A 22050-nucleotide genomic window follows, 5' to 3' on the forward strand; every position below is an offset into this window, starting at 1 on the left:
TGTTCTTGGCCACGGAAAATTCAAAATATATTGTAGTCAAGGAAAATAATATTGTACGTACAAAACATAGACTTGCTAATCGTGTTAGGGAACCAATCGACTGGACGTTCGTTCGTGGTGGATACTAAATTTACGTATTTATTTTTCTTTCTTCGAGCCCGCCCAAAACAAGTCGCCGTCCTGGTAACCGACTCCCCCGATCAACAAACTGACCCGCCATCCACCACTCCACTGTTTTGGCCTCTCTCCGTCAGAGGGCGTGGCGAGCGGTGCGTGACGGAACAGCGGCAGACGGAGGGCGAAGAAGGGGTGGGGGTTGGTTGGTAAGGCGCGAGAGGGGAAGGGGGGGTTCACTCTCTCTCCCCTCTCCTTCCCCTTCTTCCGCCCCGACGTCGGCTGTTATTCAGTGGCCTCTGGGAGCTCGTGGTGAACAGGCCAGGGGAAGAATTTAGCGGGAGAGAGTGAAGCCGTTAGCGGGACACCTGCCGGCCCCGGCGAGCCGTTGGAATCCACGCTGGTTTTCCCGTGCGGTGGATTAGCCAGTGTCTCATGATATTTCGCCTGGATATACCCGTGTCCTCCAGTACGAAGATTGCTGCTCCGTGAAAAAGTTACGAGCACGTTTTCAACCCCCTCGTGTGTGTTTTCCGTGCAGTGAGGATTTATTCGATCGATCCCACATACCTATCAGGGTCTTCGTTTACGCTCCAGCGAATTTTTTTTTCTTTCAAAACAAAAGGGCTGGAACGGAAATCCCCGCGCGCTGTTTTTTTCCTACATAATTTTGCCAGCAAACCCCCTTAACAACAAGGTGGTGTTCTGTGAGTGCGTTCATCTTCCATAGCGCTGTGGTAAGAGAGCTTCGTCGCTTGAGGAAACCGTATCGCGTGTCTTCGGCGAAGAAGACCACCTAACGTTCGAACGTCAGGGGTTGCGCTGTGTGGAAGATTTTTTTTAAACTAAGAACTTCATCTGCTTAAATACGTTCAAGTCGTCTTCGTGTTCGCCAAAGGTCGAGGGAGATAGCCGAAGAGAGACAAGTGTTTTTCAAACTTGTGCTGAGAAGGATTTTCTTCTGATCTCCCCTGACCTGTGTGGATTTTTTTACTCTCTTTTTACGAAGCCCCTTGCGGAGCAAAGATAAAGGCTTAAAGTGATTGGTAAAGCGAGTTGGGATTTGATGAAATCATCGCGGGCAAGGAGGCCTTAACGTTTTTCTGGATTGATATTCTGCCATCGGTCCCAACTTCAGAAAACTTCTCTTCGCATTTATTGAAAAGTTATTTCTTTTCTGGATTTGTCGTGTTTGGTTTAGTGGAGGAATCGTTCCCCAGTTCAATTTCGAAACTTGGATATCTTCGTGACGGTATCGTCGTGCATGTGAAGTGTGACTCGTTCGATTCTCGAGTGTGCTACTCTGTGGATTGTGCCGTGGAAAGAGTTGATCGACCTTGAGTTCAGCTTGGTGTTTGTGTATGCTCTTGGAGGAAAGTTTTGTGAGCGTTTCATTTCGTTCTTTATAACCGTGTGGAGTGTTTCCGGGGCAACTTGTGCTGAGCTGTGAAGGGGAGTTTTGTGTAAATGGCACTCACTATTACTTTATCTCTACTCGTGTGATACAGTGCATCGGGTGCTATTTTGAGTCGTATCAAACAAGTTTTCCACTCGATTCTTACTTTTCATTGTGGTGTTATTGTTCTCATTCGCTCATTACAGCGTCGATTTCAAAGTGGAAGAGGTAGCAGAAACACAAGCGGAATAATAAACGTAGCTTGTTCTTGTGTTTTTATTCGCATTGTTGCTAAATGGAGTATATTTCCATAGTAGCTACCTGGAGTTTATTTTAATTATTACTACCTATAGGATTTTCTACGTGTTTTTCCCCCTCCATAGGGTGAGGCGTCTATTGCTTTGGAGCTAAGGCTTCTCGTCCCCTGTGCTCAAGTCCCCTCATGTGGTGACGGTGTTCCGTGCGTATCGTGTCCTCTTCGGCCTCCCTTCTTCCGCTAACCGAAGGAGCGAGCCTCTATCCTCTTCGAGGAGTAGCCGAGGGGGTGAGTGGGTTAGCGAGAGGCCTGCCTGACAGCTGCGCCTGCCGTCTTGCCGTGTGCCTATCGCAATTTCTCCCCGCCTCACGGCAACGAAAAAAACCTGAGTCCTTCCCCCACCGCTCCTTCTCGAGTTAATTGTATTTTTCAATCCACCTGTTCAACCTCTCATAACATAACACACCCCTACATTTTCATGCTATAGTATATTTTGCCTCCTGAACACCTCCCGCTGTTCTTAAGATCCCCCGCCGTCATTATAAGTTAAAAAGTTCTCTTCAATGTTAATAGATTTCAAGCCTAGTCTTGTCTTGAGATTCGATTGGGTGAAAATATATTAGGCTCGAATTCATTGTTCGTTGTGCGGGACTGGGCTGATTCCGTTGTGTCTTTTGTTTACAGCGGTGTAGTTTTATGTCTGCAGGGCTGGCCCGCGGTGATCTTATGGCCTTTTACCGTTCGCGGAGGCCTGGAGGTTTTAAATTCCCCTCGTGCGTATTCAAGCCGCATGCATGAGTAGGTAGACTTGTTGGAAGGTACTCGGTGATCAGCTTGAGCCGTGTTGTCTTGATATCTCTTTGAGGAGTTCGATTCCTTCGCTTGCCCCCGTCTTTGCATAAGACGGTGGGCCGCCCCAGTAGACAAATTGGTGTCCAGGGGGTACCTCGTGGCGAGGACCCCTTTAAATGGGTGGTCGTGAGCAGGCTTGCCCCTGGCCCAGACAGCATCAGCAACAACATCAGCAGAACCTGTACCAGAACCTGCAGCAAGCCCAGGCACCGTTCTTCCAGCACCATCAACAACAGCATGCTTTTGTGCCCACGGCTCGGCGGGAGGAAGCGCAAATGGCGGCCAAAGAAGTGCACCTCGGCGGAAACAATGGGAACATCAACAACGGTAATCCAGAGTGGTCGCGCATTGTCGTGAGAGCGGTGGGAGGGGGAGGTTATCAGCCTTACCCCTCGGTGATACCTGAAGAAGGCAGATCTCAGCCTCCCCAACAACAGCAACAACAATACCAACAGCAGCCCCAGCAACAGCAGAAACTTGGGCAAGTTTACGGATACCAGCAACAGTACGGATACCAGAGTCAACAGCACCAGCAATATTATCAGTACCCCCAACAGCATCAGCAATACCAGCAGCAGCATTTCACATACCAGCACCAGCTCAACTACCACCAGCAGTTGAGCTACCAGCAGCAATTGCAGCGCCATCTGATGATGCGGCGACAGCAGCGTGCGTGGGCTGGCCAGCTGGTGGACGCCAGCAAGGCGATGTTGCGGGAGGAGGAGTGGGTGGTTGACGGGTCGGACGGCGCCGAGGAGGAAGAGGAGGACCCGGCGACTGCCGGCGGAGACGCCGAGAGGACGGAGTACATGGACCCCGCGTTCGTCAGGGCCCTGCGGAAGGACCCCGAGACTCGAACTGCCAGGGTGAGTACCATTAGCTTGGTTTCTTGACCTATCACAATCATGTCAACTCATCATCACCGTGTGATTGTCTTTTTTCGAGACGCATTACTTGTTTAAAAATTGCTCTACCATTTCTAAAACTTGCTGGTGTATAGAGTGGCTATCATCATAGTTTTCCTACGTTTTAAGAATTAAAATATATCCTCAGTAATTTCTCGGCGGTGTAATATATTTTTATATATTATATAGGAGAATGTTAAAAAATCTTTACTCTAATTACCTTGAATATTTAACAAATAATGCATGGCAATATTTTATTCATGCAAATTCAACCTCTGTACATTTCTAAATGTATCGTTTTTGTAATTAGAGTTCAGGTGAATGCTACTTAGTTCCCTTGTCCTGAGTACCCCTAGTGGACAACTTCGAATGGATGCAATGCCTGATTAATCGCTTGGACACAACTTGAAATTTCTATTAACATTGAAAATTGCATTGATATTTTATTGAAATGGTTAGCTTACAAATTTGCTCATCGTCGCCGGAATGGCGGAGTTTTCATGGCTGGATTGAATTGTATTTTTTCTATTTATCATTCGCAATAATTTTATCGCTTTGGTGGAATTCGATTTTACATATTATCATATCTTCATCTATCCCTACTCACTAGCCCACAAACTGCCTCCAGAGGCTAGTGGCGGGATGAGTTAGGTCACCAGCCGTTTATCTGTGGGGGAATACGTAAAATAACAAAAACATTTAAACGCGCTTTGTGCACGACGTGACTGCCTGAGTTTAGTTCGACATAGGCATAATCCTCATGGCAGAATCGATGAATGATGGCATTGATTTTGACGCTAAAATATTTTTTCAAAGTAATTTAGGCCTCACGGTGAATTGAAAAAGGTTGGAGGGAGGCTCCTAGATTACTTCTTTAGTACTCCATGGAAACCTACCTTAATCGGTATAATGCAATTATAATAATAAATTTTCAACAGCAGGTTAATAAACCATTTTGCGGCCTTGAAGTTGCTGTGTTTTTCCTAATGGTCCGTTTCGCTAATTATTAGTGGGGTCATTCACTGAGATCCGAAATCGTTCTTCAATGAAATTATTCGGCGGATGGATGGGAAATATTGGTTTTTGACGAAACAAAAAATCTTTCTCATACAGCAATATTCTCATAACTTGAATATGAAAAAATGTAAAAGTTGCCACCCACCTTGAAATGATTCATTTAAGCTCTGGTTCATCAAGTGGTTCAGGGCGACCCAAACGTTGGGGGAAAGAACCGCTCATTAGAGGTCTTATATGACAACGAACCGCATGAGACTGATGCGAGAGTAGTAGAAGAGAGTCTGTGAGCTTCTCGGAAAGAGTCAGTGATGTCATAGACTTTCTGTGAAATATTTCATGTATCATAGATATTTCCCCTCTTTTTTATTCATAGGTATCCATAGACTCATAGATATTTTCCCTCCATATTTCTTCTCTAACAGTTCGATATGTAGGCGAAGGATCGATAGATAGAAAAATAAAAAGTTTCTTTATTTTTCGAACTCGAAATCGACGATCATAAAACAAATGCGAACTAGCCCATTGGTTGATCCGAACACCCGATTTGATGTTAGTTTTTCGTTAAAATTTAATTGGTCGTATACGAGTTCCGATGCACCTATGTACGATTTCATTTTCACACACGAAAGATAAAATGAGGCCTAAGAGAAACCAATTGAGTTCTCAAAAATCAAGAGAATCGTAAGTAGGCATTGGAAATCATCGTTACGAATAATCCTACTTTCCCGTCTTTGTAGCGAACATGATCTGCGTTCGCCTTGTGACCCAGAGTTGGCTGTGAAAGCGAAGGGCATCAGATCCCCATTGACACACAAACCCCGTATGTCGGATACTTACTAGTTCAAAGGGAATTTCACGCGAATACCGCCTATCTGAGTGAAGGGTGATGGGCCGTCTGAAATGCGTGACGTTGACAGGTTCCCGACGTTACTTGCGCTTTGCCAACGGATTCTCTGTCAGTGGCAGTTTGCCGAATATCGACAGCCTTCGAGGCTATAGCCAAATATACGTTTGTTATTGGAATATCAGTCGCTTATAGTGAAATTAGGGCTCGGCTCTTTTATTTACCTTTTTTCCTCTGTATTTTCACGAAACTTTCATTGACTATTCTTCACAGTAACATTTGGCAAACCTTGTCTAGATGAAGGTCCTACGGTTAAATGGCCTTTATTAATTAATTTTATTTATTTTCATAGCCACGAAAACACCTTATTTAAGGCCTTTTACATCGGAGAAAAAATATGAAACAACGATTATCACACACAAACATTTCCTAGGCAGGGGCAACCTACCCAGGCGGGACTCGAACCCGCGACCTTCGGTTTGGCAGGCGAGGACTTAATACCGCCGCCACCGAGGCCGGCAAATTATTCACAAGGCATTTATTGTCTCGCTCTTGTAATTATTTTTAAAGTATTCTTTCTCTTGAGGTTTCCGTTGAGTTTTAGCCCATTCGGGTATAGAGCCAGCGAACCGCCAGTATCGTGACTGTCGTTGTTGCATTTTAAAATTCGGTTATGAATAATGGATAAATATATTTTTAAACATAAATTTTATGTACCAAAGAGACTAAAATAATCCTATTACAAATAAAAGTATGACTCATGTCATGAAATTGCGTATTATATAAAATAAAAGGTGAAAGAAAACTTTAAGAAAAATAAAGGTATTTTTGTCCGAAATTTACATGAAAAATTAAGAAGAGAATGGGTCAAAAAGTATTATATCAGTCTCCCCTGCCTTCATGGACTTCCTTCCTAAATTCGCAATAAAAAGCCTCGCATCTTTCATTCTGTCTAAAAATCTGGGGATCGGGTGATTTGGACTCAAGTGTAAGATTAGCAGACGACGAGCAAAATTGTGTTGCATCGATCTCCTTAGCCTAATGTTCTGTTTCTACCACTTCATTGAGGAGAACCTTGGCGAGCGAATACACTGCCTTGAAGTCCAAAATGTGCGGTAGCACTACACAATATTGATCTCTTAATCGTCTAAATATCCACTTGAGTTGAGGATCATTGCGTAAGTGGTTAATGAATATCTCGTAGCTGAATTGGTTTGAGCATTCGATGCGTTTCCGGGCGATATGGGTGCGATTGTTGAGCAAGGCGAAGTAAAATTTTCATACGAACCATCATATCTCCTGCTCAACCGGTAAATTTTTGATGATTAAAAACTGTCGCTTAAATCTTGGGCAATAATCTTGAAATTTTCAGCGCACGTAGGGTTGACGGTATTCAACGTTTAGTTGTATATAAAATTTGAAAATGTTACCTTTGAATTATTTTCTCAGATCAGAGTGGCCTGACAGCGTCACTTATACTATTCATATTAATAATAATATAATATTCATACCTTCGTTCTTATGAAACGAATGCTTTTAGTCAATGCCTCACTTATCCATTATACGACCACCCTTTCGAACTAGATAATGACAAGCGACATACTAATAGTAGGTCGGAAAATAGGCAAATGAGGAATTGAGTGGTATTATTTCTTCGTGGGAATGACGAATTTTTCAGATGTAATTTTTTAAATGTAATACATCACGTGTTGCAAAGGGTCGGCTGTATATCCCTGTGTCAAGATGATTGTATACATTTAAGCTAATAATCTGTCATTAAAAAAAAAAGCCGATCGAGCTCTTAAGTGCACTTGTTGGTGATCGGCAGACGATCACTACTTTTCAGTCCTTGATCACCCCTTATAAATGTAATGAAAATCTTCCTTGCCCATATGAGACATATGGTGCGACCTCGTAAATCATTGAGCGTGCGTCTAGTGACTCCATTCCCGTACGCAAGGTGAGGAAGAGGTCGTTAAAGGTCACGCAGGGTGTGTCTCCCTGCGTAGGTATGGGACGGGGCCGTGCGGCACTGATATCGTCTCCTTGGAGAAATATTAGCCGGAATTGCGATGACGTGCGTACCACAAGCCCTTTCGTTGAGGGGACTTGCACTCCCCTCCCGCCCGGTCGCGTTTCCTCCTGATATTTTAGCGCAGTGCCGGATAGATTTTTGGGGGGGGGGATAGGGGTTCACTCGGCTCCCTCCCTCGTATTCGCCGTAAGATATTTTATTAATAAACTTCACCATCATCAAACTTGTCCTTCTAACCGTATGTATGTATGTATAATGTAGCCAACTAAGTTTTCTCTTATCCTTAAGTTTTTTAGAAGACTTCTTTCTCCTTTTCCCCACTCTTATCAGCACTTAGATTTAAAGCGCTTGTCATGAAATAACTTTATTACTTTAATTAAGACGTTTAATTGCTTTATTTATTGTATTGCTTGCATATTACTTTACTTTAGACCTGGTTAGAGGCAAAATTGGATGAGCTCTGGGGAGAGGAAGACAGGTTATGTCACGGATAAAATGACTTGGATTCTGGGCCTTATTTTGAACTGAAGATGATTGAGGTATAGAGGACAGACAGACAACATTTTTTGTTACCAGAAAAAATGTTTTTTAAACAATGTCATGGATTTTTTATTTATCATAAAGAAGACGTTTTTTCTTTAAAATGCCTTAAACATGAAGATATCGATGTACTTAACAGTATTTAACGTGATCAGTTTTTGTGCCTTTTTATTATTGCACCATTGTTACAGTATCAGGCTAAATGCCAGGGACTACGTTTTTTTGTTTAATGTTGACGATAGGTTTAAGGACGACTTGATGACGTCGAAGTATCTAGTCATTCCGATTCCGCGAATACTTAGGTTAATAGTAGATGCCCCAGGGTAATGATTGAAATCTCATTCCAGCTTAACGGTTTCTGACCTCCAAGGCTTAGCGGTAACTTGGTCACGCTGCACCAGGGTGTTGCAAGGCTGCTGCTGCCTCGATTCGTTAGAATAATATTTTGCTGAGGGGGAGTCAATATCTCATATTTTATTCACCAATGGCCACGCTTAATATAGACTAGTCTCCTTAACCCATAGTTTTTCTCGTACCATGTTCCACCTCTCCTTTATTTGTGGTAGTATAAATGACGTGAGGTCGAATCCTATCGTCATACCTCATTTATCTCCGAAGCGTGGGTGTTCGTTAATGTTTGTCTGTGTTTATTTTATGAATACACATGACTATATATTAATTATAACATTTTTTAAAAACGTTATTGAATTTTCGTTTCTCATCCTTTTTTCTTAATTTCTGTCGAATTCAGAGCATCTAGGTATATATTATCTTCTACCTGAGGTAAACAATATTTTCATTCTAGTGCAGGGTAGAGATGACTTCTTTTTATACTCTTCTGTATGTGCAAAGATGTATTTTCTAGTATTTGAAAATCGCATTTGGTATTACATTTGGATTTTACGGTTTTCGAACCCGAATATTCCAGGTGCCCATCAAATGAACAATCAGTGTCACCACCGAGCTATTTTCTGTCCATGGGAATATCTATGATGATTTAGTGACAAAAATTCATCATCAAGAATTCCAGAAAATGAGTACAGTTAGGTGGCAACTTCGGTTTTATAGCCTGTGTTATCTGTTCTCACATTTTTCGTATCAATGTTTTTCGTTCGCGTCTTGTTCGGACGAGAGAAACAACAATGAACTCACCAACTATATTAGCACCCCTGCCAAAGGCGAATCTTTTGTTTAGGCGTACCCAGGGCCGAATAGTCGGCAATCGGCCGCTTGTAATGACTTTCTCCTATCGATCCGAGCAAAATCCATTGTTCCTCTCTCTGTGACGTTATTTGGGAACATCGCGGAGATGTTATTTCAGTGTAACATGGGCTAGAATGGAAGGAAGGGACAGACGTCAAATTCGACTTTCTTTTGTTGTTCCGCCGGCCGCTGTGGTCCCCACTGAGCTCATCTACCTCCCCACGTTGTGCTGATCCGAATAACTGGTTTCATTTCTTTTGATTTTAATTGAATCATCCCGGTAATTTTTTGCAGCTCTTCGGCCGTTGGTTTTTGTTTGTTTTCTGGGCCGTTACATTCGATCTACATTTTCCTCCGTGGCTGAATATAAATGGCTATCCCATAATTTTGAGGTTGATCTTGTGCTATCCGCTTCTTTGATATTTTTGATCACTAATGGCTATGTTTTTTCTCAATATTTTTTCAAGTTACGCCTTTCAGTACGCACCTTAATGTTTTTTTTTCCGTAGAAAACTACCAACGTATATTCATTATTCAATCGAGGCTGTACCCTAACCTGAGGATTGAATGAAATTCTGTAAATAGTTGAATCAATTACTAAATTTTAAGGTTATTTTTCCGCCAGTGTTGTGGATGGTGAAATTTGAATTTAGGAATTGTGCTAATGTTAATTTTTCCGTTATGCCAACTATAATAACATGGAAAGAATCGCAAGTGTCTAATTCGTTTTAGGATATTGTTACATCCTGCTTGTAAAGTCGACAAAGAAAAACGGGCAATCATTGGGTGTAATGTTTTCTTGAAGGAGATCAATCTCTATTTTTCCGAGTTGTTCCACAGTTAGTGCTGCTATTTAAACACTACTCCACTGAATGAGCTTTCAAATCTAAAATACAATCATTCTAAGTTTGTTGTTTGTAGAGCTATTACTTTAATTAGTGGTAAAACTGTCGTAGAAGTTACCTGAAGTTAATTTCATGCTCGGTTGGTTAAAAGTTCTCCTTTTATCGAGTTTAATTCAATTGGCCTACTGGTACAGATCAGAATGGGAGTGGCGATGTTGATGTTTTTTTCTAATATTGCTGCACAATTTAAGTATACGGCTCCTTTTAAATACCCTCAGTGCCCTTGAGGAGGAGAATAAGTACTCTTCACATACGTTATTGGTCAAAACATACAGGCGTTTCTAGCTCAAGCCTCAAGTTTTGTATACAAAAGAAAATACAACCTAAATGACATCCACCCGTCTTAACTGAAATAATATCGAAACCGTTGGACACACTGAATGGAAATTGTATTTTCTTTAGTCATCTTAAATTGTAATGCGTTACGTTTTGGTCTTTTGTCAGGGCTTTTTTCTTCTAGATATATGCTTTACAAACAAACGGAGTAAGCGATGAAACAGCTAACTTTGGCACCACGCGCTCATAACTTTCCCTCTTATTCAAGATCGATCGAACCTCACGATATTTTCCTATTATTTTTAATTTGCCGATGACCTGCGCTCCTTTTTCCATTAAGACCCCCGTTGACCTTCAGACCTTTGAAATGACATAAAACTTAATTTCCAATTATTGTTTTGAATCTGCCTCTATTTGTGTATTTTTTTAAATTTTTATTGCGTTTTAAATATACGTCAAATATGTTATCATATTTTGGAAGTGCGTGGTATCCTAGTTTTTTTAGCGCTTGGCTACTTATCTTGGGGTCCCGGTTTCAAATCCAGGGTGAAGCCTTCCGACTCTCAAAAACAATATCCTCGAAGTTAGAGGTGCCCCGGGGAAAGCAGCTCCCATCCTCCCTCTACCCTGAGTGTGTGTAATTCACATGCTTAGTTTGAGGTGAGCCCAACACTTACCTCTCCAAACCAACCTTTTGGATTGCATCGCTTAGTATATAATATTTTGATAATAGGGTGGTTTCCTATTATTTTTTTATTGCCTAAATCGAAAGATTACCACTCCTGGAGTACGTTTTTCACGCTTTCGTATTTTAAATGACGATGTATCTATTTTTCGCGATTAAATGAAAATGGAAATTTTCAAGAGCGTGAAAACGCGACGGCTAATATGAATGCTGGGAAAAGCCCGTGTGGCGTCGTTCTGGTTCCGGCTGCCGCCATGTAAAGCCACATTGGTGCGAGGCTATTAGCGCCGATACGATGCAGGCTGCTAGCAGGTAGCGCTTAGCTTAAATGAGGATTATTAATACCCTATCAAACGAAGGAAACTTTCTGACCATAAGCAATTTTAAAAGGTGATTATTAAGAGATGTTTCTGTGCTACATGCATGCATTGGTAATCTCAGACGATGTAACACTGCTGACTTCTCGTATAGCATCTAGGTCCCTGTGATGTCACGTGGAGTGGCATCGCATGGCCGCCAATCTGGCCTTTTTCAAATGAGGTTAAAAATTGACCATTAAAATTCGTCTAAACTGGGATTTCTGAAACCAAATAATTTGTATATTATGAATACACTAATGGTGGGTAACGAATGGCAATCAAAGCTTTTCGTTTCCTTTGATGAAGGAAACTATCCTATTATAAAAAACAAATACTCTACGTAAACGCTAGGGTGCATTGAAATAAATACTACCTTGTATGATCTTAGGTTTTCCCGGCGTATCAGTTGCAGAAAAGTTTCTCGGGTTTTCCACCGGTTGATATCGTCCATGTCTCTCGACGTTTCTATCAGCGACTTGCTGATCATCCTCAAGATATCTTCCGAAAGATCCCCTGAGGATGATCAGCAAGTCGCTGATCGAAACGTTGGGAGACTTGGACGAAATCAACCGGTCGAAATCCCGAGAAACTTTTCCGGAAAATTTTACCTCTTTGGAGGAGCAAGTGTCAGCGGGCGAGTGGGTGTAATTTTTTTTAGCGGATCAAGCGCACTGATTGTGAGTTCTCTTTTGGGTTTCCACTGAAGCATGTCGAGCATTGGTCTCCCTCCGTCCTGGACGAAAAAGAAGGAGAGCATTTGAACGGCTTCCGATGCACGCAGAAGCCATGGGCGCTGCACTGTATACCTGCGCGAGATCGGGAAAAGAGAATATTTCCCTCAAATCGTTTCCTTTTCTATTGTTTGAGTACTATGAATTCTATGCTACGATTTGTCTTGTTTGCTCTCCGAGGGCATTCACTTTTACTAGGAGAAGATTTATCCGGATCTCGTAATAACAGTAAGGAGAATTTTACCTTCAAAGTGGAATAGAAAATTGGATCGTAGACGTAGTCGTAGCCGTCGCGTTTTCGAGCGGTTGAAAGTTTTCACTTTTCATTTAATCGCGAAAAATAGATCCATCGTCATTTCAAAATCTTAAAGCGTGAAATACGTACTCCAAGAGTAATAATCTTTCGATTCAGGCAATAAAAAAACAATAGGAAGCCACCCTATTCCATCGATGTATTTCCTCTTCTCATTCAATCTACATCTATACTTTCGGGTTGAATTTACTCCGCAAGTGTCTCACCTTGTATTTATTTTCTGAGCAATATCTGTAACACTTTAAGCCTATTCAGGAGTTCTTTCTTCAGGCTTCACGTTACAAAAGCAAGTAGCACTTCATTAAAATCAGACTACTACTCCAAACTACCTTGAGTGATGGTCTTTCGATTTAGGCAATAAAAAAGTGGAGTGGAAAATTGGGTCATTGGCGTATTAGTCTTCCCTATAAATTTCCCTTAGCCGAGGCTTAAGTGAAAATTTCTCCGACAATAGACATAGTTGTCCTACTAAGTCGTGATTTGTTGTAATTGCATCAAAATCATTTGGATGAGAGTTGAAGTCTGTCATATCGCCACCATAGAGTATTGACTTATTTCACCCATATACACCAAGGGTGGAATTCGCCTTGAAAAAATCATTTGTCTAAGCCGGGATTCGCATCCGGATCTTCCGATTGTCGGTCAGGTATCCAAGGCGAATCTCAGATTATGTTAACCGAGCACGGTGCTGAAGTCTTAACTCCGCACTATGGTACCTATTTATGTACGTTCAACCGATTTAGGCGTTATATAGTTTAAGTTACACATGCATATTGAAAAGAAATATAGTTGTTAATTATTAGTTAGGTGGAACTACCTCTCATTTCAACCTATTTAATTCTTTCCACATTTTTATTTCACTTACCTATCAAATTTCACTACGAGAATCTTTGTACATTTACCTTTCGTTGGTAGTAACAGTTGAAAATATGAATTTTACTTGAAGGTAAATTGATCCTAAGAAGGATGAGAGAATTGTAAAATCGAAATAGGTATATTCATTTGAATTTTTAAATGGTATATCTTGCCATCCGGTGTTGTAAATTGGTGATGAACGTATATGGTGAGTAACGTAATTAGGACAACAGAATTTTTTTCCAGTGGCTTTCGAATTGTCGCCACCATTTAGTTGCATAAGCGGACGTCAATCGTGCAGAATACGCTTCGTTTGTTTCAATTGAAGTCATCCAGCATCGTTAAGAGGTCCTATTTTTTACTGCTCTGATGATGTGCGCTTACTGAAAATAGTGGAAGGGTGGGTTTCGGACCTATATATATTTTTTATACCTATAAAAAGAAGGAAGTCGATGCCATCGTGCTCAATTGCCCCCATGGTCACCGCTTCGTGCACTATCTGACGATGAAAACTCGAGTTGTGCGACCGCTTTGTCCGTCGCCGGCATCGCGCTGGAGAGCGGAATGCGTTTATTTTTTGTTTGTCCGTCCACGTTCACGTGCGCATCTCTCATCTCATTCCTCTCCATCATTTGCGCTCCATTTTTTTTATCGTCTGAACGTATTTGTTTCGCGAAGGCTACCTACTAATCATTCCTACGCTGATGGGATGTTCACTATAAAAAGTCATGATCCCATACCTTGCTCGCTCAAATGGCAGATCATGCATGATTTAATTTTTTCTTCGAGGTGCGAATTTACAAAATGCAGTGTACTATATCCTAAAGCCGTGTGATAATGCCACTTTGGTTTTGCTGATTTTTTAAACTGAGGAGGCGATGACTTACAGTGATGCTGTGTACCGAAGCAGATGCGAATAGGTCAGGTATATAATTTACAATATCTTTATTAACTCTGCTCAGGACAATAGTTGGTGGGGAGAAGCTTGAGCAGGTGAATAAATTCAAATATTTATGTAGCACATCAGAGGAAAACGGATACAGTAGTAAGGACATTAGGAAGCGAAATGCACTAGCAAAGGCGTTCACGAACAGGAAGGAGCTTCGGAGAGGATCGTTATGTAAGAGTTTAAACGAAAGGTAGGTGTAGAGTTTGATCTGGAGTGTAGCTCTCTACGGTGCGGAAACGTGGACACTGAGGAAAGAATACGAGAGAAGATTGGAGGCATTCGAGATGTGGGTATGGAGAAGAATGGAGAGGGTGAAATGGACGGAGAGGAAAAGGAACGACGAAGTGCTGGATATGGTCGGCGAGGAGAGGCAGCTTTTAGATGAGATACGGAGGAGACAGAATGTATGGATGGGAGGAGTACTTAGCGGGGAGGGGATGTTGAAAACGGTGTTGCTAAAGGGTAGTATGTTAGGTAAACGAGGGAGGGAAAGGAAAGGAATAGGATTTTTAGATGGATTGAAAGGGAGAAGCCTCACAGGGAATTGAAGAAGGCACTGCTGGAAGGAAAGGGAGACACCCAGATTACTTCTTAAGTACTCAATGGAAACCTACCTTAATCGGTGGAATACTTTAATAATAATATGAAATCTGTACGGCTTGTGAAATGATGATCTGTAAAGTTTTAAATTTTAACGAAGCATAATACATGTGATTAACGCATCTTAAGCAAATGATGGCTGCATAAAGGTACCAAAAAGCACGTCTCCGTCGTGAAAATTTCTTTATTTAGTTATTACACAACTATATTTGTTTAAAGAGTCTTTTAGGAAGGAGCTGTCCTTTTTTTAAGTTTCCCATTTGCTAGTAATCCATTGATGGCGACGAATCTGAGCTGGGCGAAAAGCTTCGGCTGCAGACATTCCCCTTTGCCTGAGGCTACTTCTACCTAAGGCAATTTCTTATCTCCTCTTCCAAGTATTTCCCTTCGATCCAATCCTGGCCTTTATCCTCCCACTTGCCCTTGAGCGACCCATGGGTGGCCGAGACTTTTTAAGCTGACTGGTGCCTGGGACGTCGCCATCTCAACCGTGGGCGTTAATGAGATGGAGGAAGACCTGAGGGACCTGTCTGTACGAGAGAGTCTTGGAATTCCCGTTACCCATGCGTGGGATCGGACTCATGTTTTACCTGCTGTTGGAGTGATAGCCCTATTTACGCAACACAAATCGTCAATAAAAAAATAGTATAACTCTATGTGCCCTTGCTTACTAAAGCATAATCAATAGCCATACTTTCGATTTTGACAACACCGAATTTTAGATTATGAAATTAATTTGAAAATAAGGTTATTCAAAGAAATGGTTCATATATCTAAAGCCAATAACCGCTGTAATAAAAGATCAGGCATTGAGAATCTTTGTAAAATTTATTTCTATTTGATTATTCCAAATTGATGGTAACTAAGTTAGGTAATAACGTTGATATTATCAATAAACAACACTGTGCCAAAATAAGGTATGTCAAAAATCTTGTGTCTTTCTTTTTGATTATATTGTTGTAAAAATATTGTTTGAATCCTTTTATTTTGTTCATGTATCAGTTTTTCATTTTAAGTCCTGAAGATAGTTTATAAATAAACCGGGACATCGTAAAGTGGTCCGAAATCGGAAGAAGCCGGACTAAGTCCAAAAAAGCGTTTTTTGAGGTAGAGACTGAAAACTTGACGTATATCCTCAAAAATAATTGATGATAATGAAACAATGAGTCATTTTTCATAGATCTCATCCGTTATTAAGATACGGAGGACCAAACACGACCAAATTTCCAAAAACACGCCAATCTCATTTTTCTTCGAAAAACTTTGAAATTTAGCTGCTAAAAATTTTTTGGAAGGATTTTAATGAAGTTAAAAACATTATATTCCAATAATATGGTACTTTGTCTAAATTTTCCATTATTTCTAAATATTTTGGTAGATATGGATGTGCTATAGTGTCGCAAAATGGCGGCTCCATTTTAATGCAAAACCTGACAAAAAGCAGACATTATCTTTAGTTTGAGAAAAAATAGTTCTCCAATTTTTACTGAGAATATTTAGTATAGATAGCTTAAGAATATAAAGAAAACAATCTTGGAAAATAGTTCGCGGCTGCAAAAATGAACGCAATTTTTCGAATGAACACTCGCGCTTCGCGTGCCAACTCCGCGACCCAGAGGTGGTCGTAACATAAGCATTTCAGAATGGAAAAGATATATTTTAAAAATTTAAGGATATTAAAATTAAAATCACATACATTGATGAATTCACAGTATTAGAGAAATCTAGAATTAGTCAATATAGCGTTTTGTAGGCACTTATATTTGTGAAGGAGGAAGGTAAACAAGTATTTATCTCTTAACTATCCTAAAATTAATAAAAGCATTGGGGTATAAAACATTAATGAAGGTTTCGATGGGAGTAAATTACTGTAGAAAAGTTGGTTTTCTTGCTTGCTTGAATGTGATTGCAATCATCTATAGGCCAAAACCTAGCCTAAAACGTTGCGCTGCCGACGCGTCGTGACGAGTATAAATTCCTTCATGGAAATTGATATATTTTTAATGCACGACCTTTAAATCAAAATATCACGTAAAATTAATACAGATATGTTGCAACAAGTTTGACAAAAGAAAACTGCTGATAATGATGTCGTGATAGCAACATTTTCTGTAATATGCCTGCGATTATAATGGCATTTTCAAGAAGTAATTTTGGAGATGTTTCCAACTATGTTGTTCAAAGTAAATGTGGCCGTAATATAAGATGATCGAAATACGATGACATTATTAATATTATTATCTTAAATAATGCTAATTTTAATAATGTCTTTATTCGGACTAGGCTGCAGGAGGGGGAGTACCTGCATTTGTTTAGACAGTTTAAAATCATGCACCCGCATTAAGTTCTTAACTCTCCGTGATTTTTGTTCCGCCATCCACATTTCAGTGGTGTGCGGACGCTTCGCTCCCATCATGCTCCGCGGCACTTGAGAGTTTAACGCGCGATGTCCCCCGGTTAACGAGCGGCTCGCCACTGCTCTTTGCGACTTCCTTTCCTGCACACATTTCACGGCGGTATCTCGCCTCAGTTCGCCCCGGACGAGAATTAACCCGCCGAGGAGGTGGTCCGGCGTGTAAACCGCCTTTGATGCAGCATCCCTTCCGCCGCTACGAGCCGAAAGAGTCGACGGGTTCTGACGCGAATTAACCTGGGGGTGGGACATGGACTTTTCCCTCGGATTAAGGGTCGGTTTAATTCCTGGCGGCAGATATTTGGTAGGGGTGATTGATGTGAGGGGTTGAAAATGTTTTGATGCGGGGGCAGGTCATGCAAAAAAAGGATAGAAAGTTTCATCGTTTTGAGACTGTTAATAATGCAAATTTAACTATAACTCGAATTCAGACTTACCAAGTGGTTTAGATGAAAAATGATGGGGATATTGACGCCTAAATTGGATTTATTTGTCTCCCGGCGAACTAACGAGATGAATTGAACTCGGTTTTCCGATGGGGTCTTATGAAGCTGCAAAAGAATTCATCACGTTGACTGCCTAAGTTTGTTGGTAGAAGAAGATATTCATTAATTCGTGATTTAATGAAAAATTCTTTGCGGACGTGTGGGAAGAATATCTGGAGTTGTAGTGACGATAGCATAATTGAAGTGATGGAAAAATATGAAGTTTGTCTCAGGGATTTATTTGTAAACAGGATATATTTCAAAGTGTTCATTTCTTGTCCGTGGAAAAAACAATTTATATCACGTCTCTGTTCTACAATTGACAGTTTGGGATATCAAATGATTTTTTATTGGTAACGTGGGTTTATGAGATTCGATAATAATAAAATTGATAATTCTTTATTCGCTCCAGGTTGTGACTACGACCGTCTAACCCTTCATAAGTGGAACGAGAAATAACATTTTGTTAATGTAGATTCAGGCCAAAAAATCACTTGAATACTACATTTTACTCACAAAGCGCAGTAAATACATTATGATAACCATTTCTCGTTATTTTGTTAAATGACCTTTTGTATTACACCTCCAATCAGAGTTTCATTATAGTAAGACATTTCCTTTTGTATTACTTCCAATTCATTGCATTTATCTGTTTTATTTACTAAAAGTTGAATAAATCATTATCTAGACTAACATTTTTTTGTAAGAAAAATTTCCGGTGAAAGGAAAGGGGATCATATAAGAGACACTTGCACACGTAATTGATGTGTGTGGGTGGTATTTGCGGCATCTTGGTCGGAGTGCTTAAGTAGGAAGGTCGAGGTGGTTACTGGCGTGGAAATATTGAAGAGGTTGGGATTCTTAAGTGCATCTTATGAGAAGGAGGACCGCATGAGACTAATTAGAAGGTAAGAGATATTCTGAAGTAGACGAGAGTGAAAGGACGAGGAAAAATAGAATTTAAATCGAAAAGCAAAAAAAATCCCAACTTTCTCCTTCGTTATAGTTATTTTCCAGGTATTCGTACCTTTTTCTAGAATAGTTAATGTCACATCTCTTTTCGTGGTGACTCAAGGGTAAAAGTAGCTTTTTCGAAGCACAGTTCAAAAACATTGATCTACATCTACATCTGCATAATACCCTGCGAGCCACCTCTAGGGTGTTTGGCAGGGGGTGACCAATCACCTACATGCAGCATGCAAGAGGACCGCCACATGCACACCGCACGGTCATAGAAATAGACAACTTGTATGGCAACATGTTTTCGTGAACGAGGCCTTGATTTGATACCGAATTTCTGATTTAATTTATCATTTATCACGTAATAGCTGATTTATTGTACCCTTCTGAAAATATGTATGTATTTAAGAAGTTGTTACCATTATCTTTGGCCAAAAAGTTATTTGTTCCGGCTTAACTCCTGGGAAGTCTGCGATAATCATAGTTCACGGAACTCAATGACAGCAAGTGATGAAACACGGGTTGGTGATATTTGTAAATTTAGTGGAATTAAAACTTTTTTTTAAATTATGAATATAGCAAATACATAAAGGAAAACCCAATGATATGAAAGATTTATTTCTTCCTGGACGAACCGTTATGGAAATTTAGACTTGTAATGATAGATATTTTCTTCATCTTTTATTATAAATATATTGGGCAAATCAGAAAGGACTCTGAATTTCAATGGCGACTTTAAGACTCGTGCGTACGAGTGTTGTTTGGCTTCGGCTTGAGAGCCCATTCCTAGAGGGTCGTCATTAGTTGTCTTCCACGTGGATACCCCGCGGCCGTAGTAAGGCTTAATGGGCTTCCTCTTCCTCGTGTCTGCTGATTAAGTTCCCTCGTTTTGTCCAATCGGAATGGGCCACTTGTGGTGGGAGGGACGGGTGGATGTTGCGTATCGCACCCCAGTGACGTCTCTCGGCGACTGCGTTGAACGAAAATCGATTGCGTGACGGATGTCGTCGAGCGGAACTCGTATCCGTAAGGTGGAAGGGTCGATATCGCGACGAAATAAATCGAATATCGCAACGTGGTAGCTTACCTGTCTCTTATCTAATAATCAAAGTCGTAGAGGTGGGTCGGACTGTGTTTATAATTATTATGGAAAACTCCGATTTCCAAACGCCCTGTGACACGGTCCATCTAAACAATGGATATCATATAGCTGACGATTTCAGGTTTAACCGTGTGAGACCTTTTCATTTTGGAAAATGAAAGGTTAAATTTTGTTACGTTTACTATTTTATTTTTATAAGTCCGATCCGCGTTTATTAGCATAATTACATCGTGCTTTTTCAAATGTATTTATCAACCGAACAAAGTTTATTTCTGTATTTTCCATAATGAATATCCTTATTAATTAATTTAGAATGGTATCGTCTTCAAATGGTTTGTCTTACTTTTAACTCATATTTTATGCAATTTATTTGTTATTCAAAGTCTAGTAGTAAGAATAGTTTCATAATAATTAAAATTATTGATTGGTACATAAACGATTACTTTGATGTATGGCAAATACACATTGTAGTTTGTTTAAAAACCCTGGCTTTTCGGAACTTTTTGACCTGCTGTTATTTTCATGCAACCTTTGAAAATTCCATTTTATTAATTTTTTTCTTTGTAATCGAGTCATATATTACTATTCCTATCTTGACTATGTGTAGCTTTCCTTACTATAATTACCATTCCCTTGTTCAGTTCTCTGCTGGAATTTTTTCAGTATAAGTTAACCATCCGTAAGCATAACTCATCTAGCATACTCATCGTGAATCGTAATTTACATAAATAAATGTGCATTATAATAATTTTTTTAAGCGAATTGGTGCTCTTGGTATCGACTTTCTCACAGTTTTATCTTCCGCAGTGTTCCGTAAGGAACTTGAAGTTCTTCTTCTGTTATTCATTACATTCCAAGAGGTCATTTTTACTTGATGACGTGGCAAAGAAAAAATTCGGGAGATCTTCTCCACTAATTCCTTCTCATAGTTTGAAAGTTATGCAGTACATTGTGAAGGGATCACAGTCAAAAATGTTTTGACGTTACAGTATTTTCTCCTTTTAACTCTTAGCTGTTTCTGAATTTATGTAGTTCCAAAAAAATGTACGTTTGTGTAGTAATGCACATTACCATTAATGATTGTTTCATATGTAGTTAGTTTTAATAGTCTATGGCCATTTTACTAAGTATCAGTAATAGGTCAATAAATACGTTAATTTAAATTATGAAAAAATAAGGGTTTTTTTGTATACGTTTAAGTTAAGTGAACACAAGGTAAATATGTTCATCATCATCATCACTGGTCAACAATCCTAGGATTGGTTTGACGCAGCTCTCCACTCAGTTCTCCTATCAGCTAATCTTTTCACACCTACGTATTTCTTCTCTTTCACATCTCTCTTTACTTGTTCCATATATTTTGTTCGAGGTCTTCCTTTTCCATTCTTGCCTTCCACCTGTCCTTCGACGATTGTCTTCATCAGGCCATCATGTCTCAAGATGTGGCCTATAAGGTTGTTCCGTCTTCTTATTAAGGTTTTCATGAGGCTTCTCTTCTCTCCTACCCTTCTTAGGACTTCCTCGTTACTAACTCGGTCGATCCATTTGATTTTCATCATTCTTCTGTAGCACCACATTTCAAAGGCCTCTATCCTTGCTTTCTCCGCTGCGGTCATTGTCCATGCCTCCCTTCCGTGTAGGAGCATACTCCAGATGTAGGTTCTTATAAATTGTTTCTTTACTTCCATATTTAAGTTTCCCGCTGTAAGCAGGTCTCTCTTTAGTTGGAATGCTCTCTTCGCCTGGGCTATTCTGTTGATAATTTCTTTCTTGCTTCTCCCGTCACTAGTTATCTTGCTTCCCAAATAACAGAATTCATCCACCTCTATCAGTTTTTGCCTCCGAGGTTGAAAAAAGGCAAAAAATGCTTTCTTGTCTTTAAACCGTTGGTTAATCCCTCGTTTGTGTCGACGAAAACTTCGCATCAGGGATGCAATATCATTGTGGAAGGTGTAACTCGAGCTAAACTCATAGGTCAGAGTTCGTGGAAGGCTCTTAACGGGAGAATCTGTGAAATACACTGTTCCCGAAGCAGTTGTGTGTTTAGCACTATCAGAAGGAAGGCGCGATAACACTGTCACCGCGTGGCGCCGCTATGGTGATACTAATTTGTTCCTAGAAGTGTATGGGTCACGGTAGTGTGGAAACACCCAGTTTTAATGGCTATGTTTAATATGCCCAGTTTTCATAGCTAGGGTTTAATGATAATTGATATGACAGCTATAGCTAGCATTGGTACACAAATTTGCCTCTCC

The 22050-nt window shown here is 40.3% G+C and overlaps 1 protein-coding gene across 5 annotated transcripts in view; it reads left to right on the forward strand.

Annotated features, from left to right (window-relative positions):
* Positions 1-419: 419 nt before the first annotated feature.
* Positions 420-22050, forward strand: part of LOC124160239 (rap guanine nucleotide exchange factor 2) — a 942071-nt gene continuing 920440 nt past the window's right edge. For all 5 annotated transcript variants that reach the window (XR_006865120.1, XR_006865123.1, XR_006865122.1 and 2 more), the window contains exon 1: positions 420-3484. Coding sequence is in view for 1 of the 5 variants with exons in the window: in XM_046536052.1 (XP_046392008.1) it covers positions 2735-3484 (750 nt within the window). In the remaining 4 variants the exon portion in view is untranslated. The remainder of the gene's footprint in view (positions 3485-22050) is intronic.

This window comes from Ischnura elegans, chromosome 6 (assembly GCF_921293095.1).
Source record: "Ischnura elegans chromosome 6, ioIscEleg1.1, whole genome shotgun sequence".
Classification (NCBI taxonomy): Eukaryota; Metazoa; Arthropoda; class Insecta; order Odonata; family Coenagrionidae; genus Ischnura; species Ischnura elegans.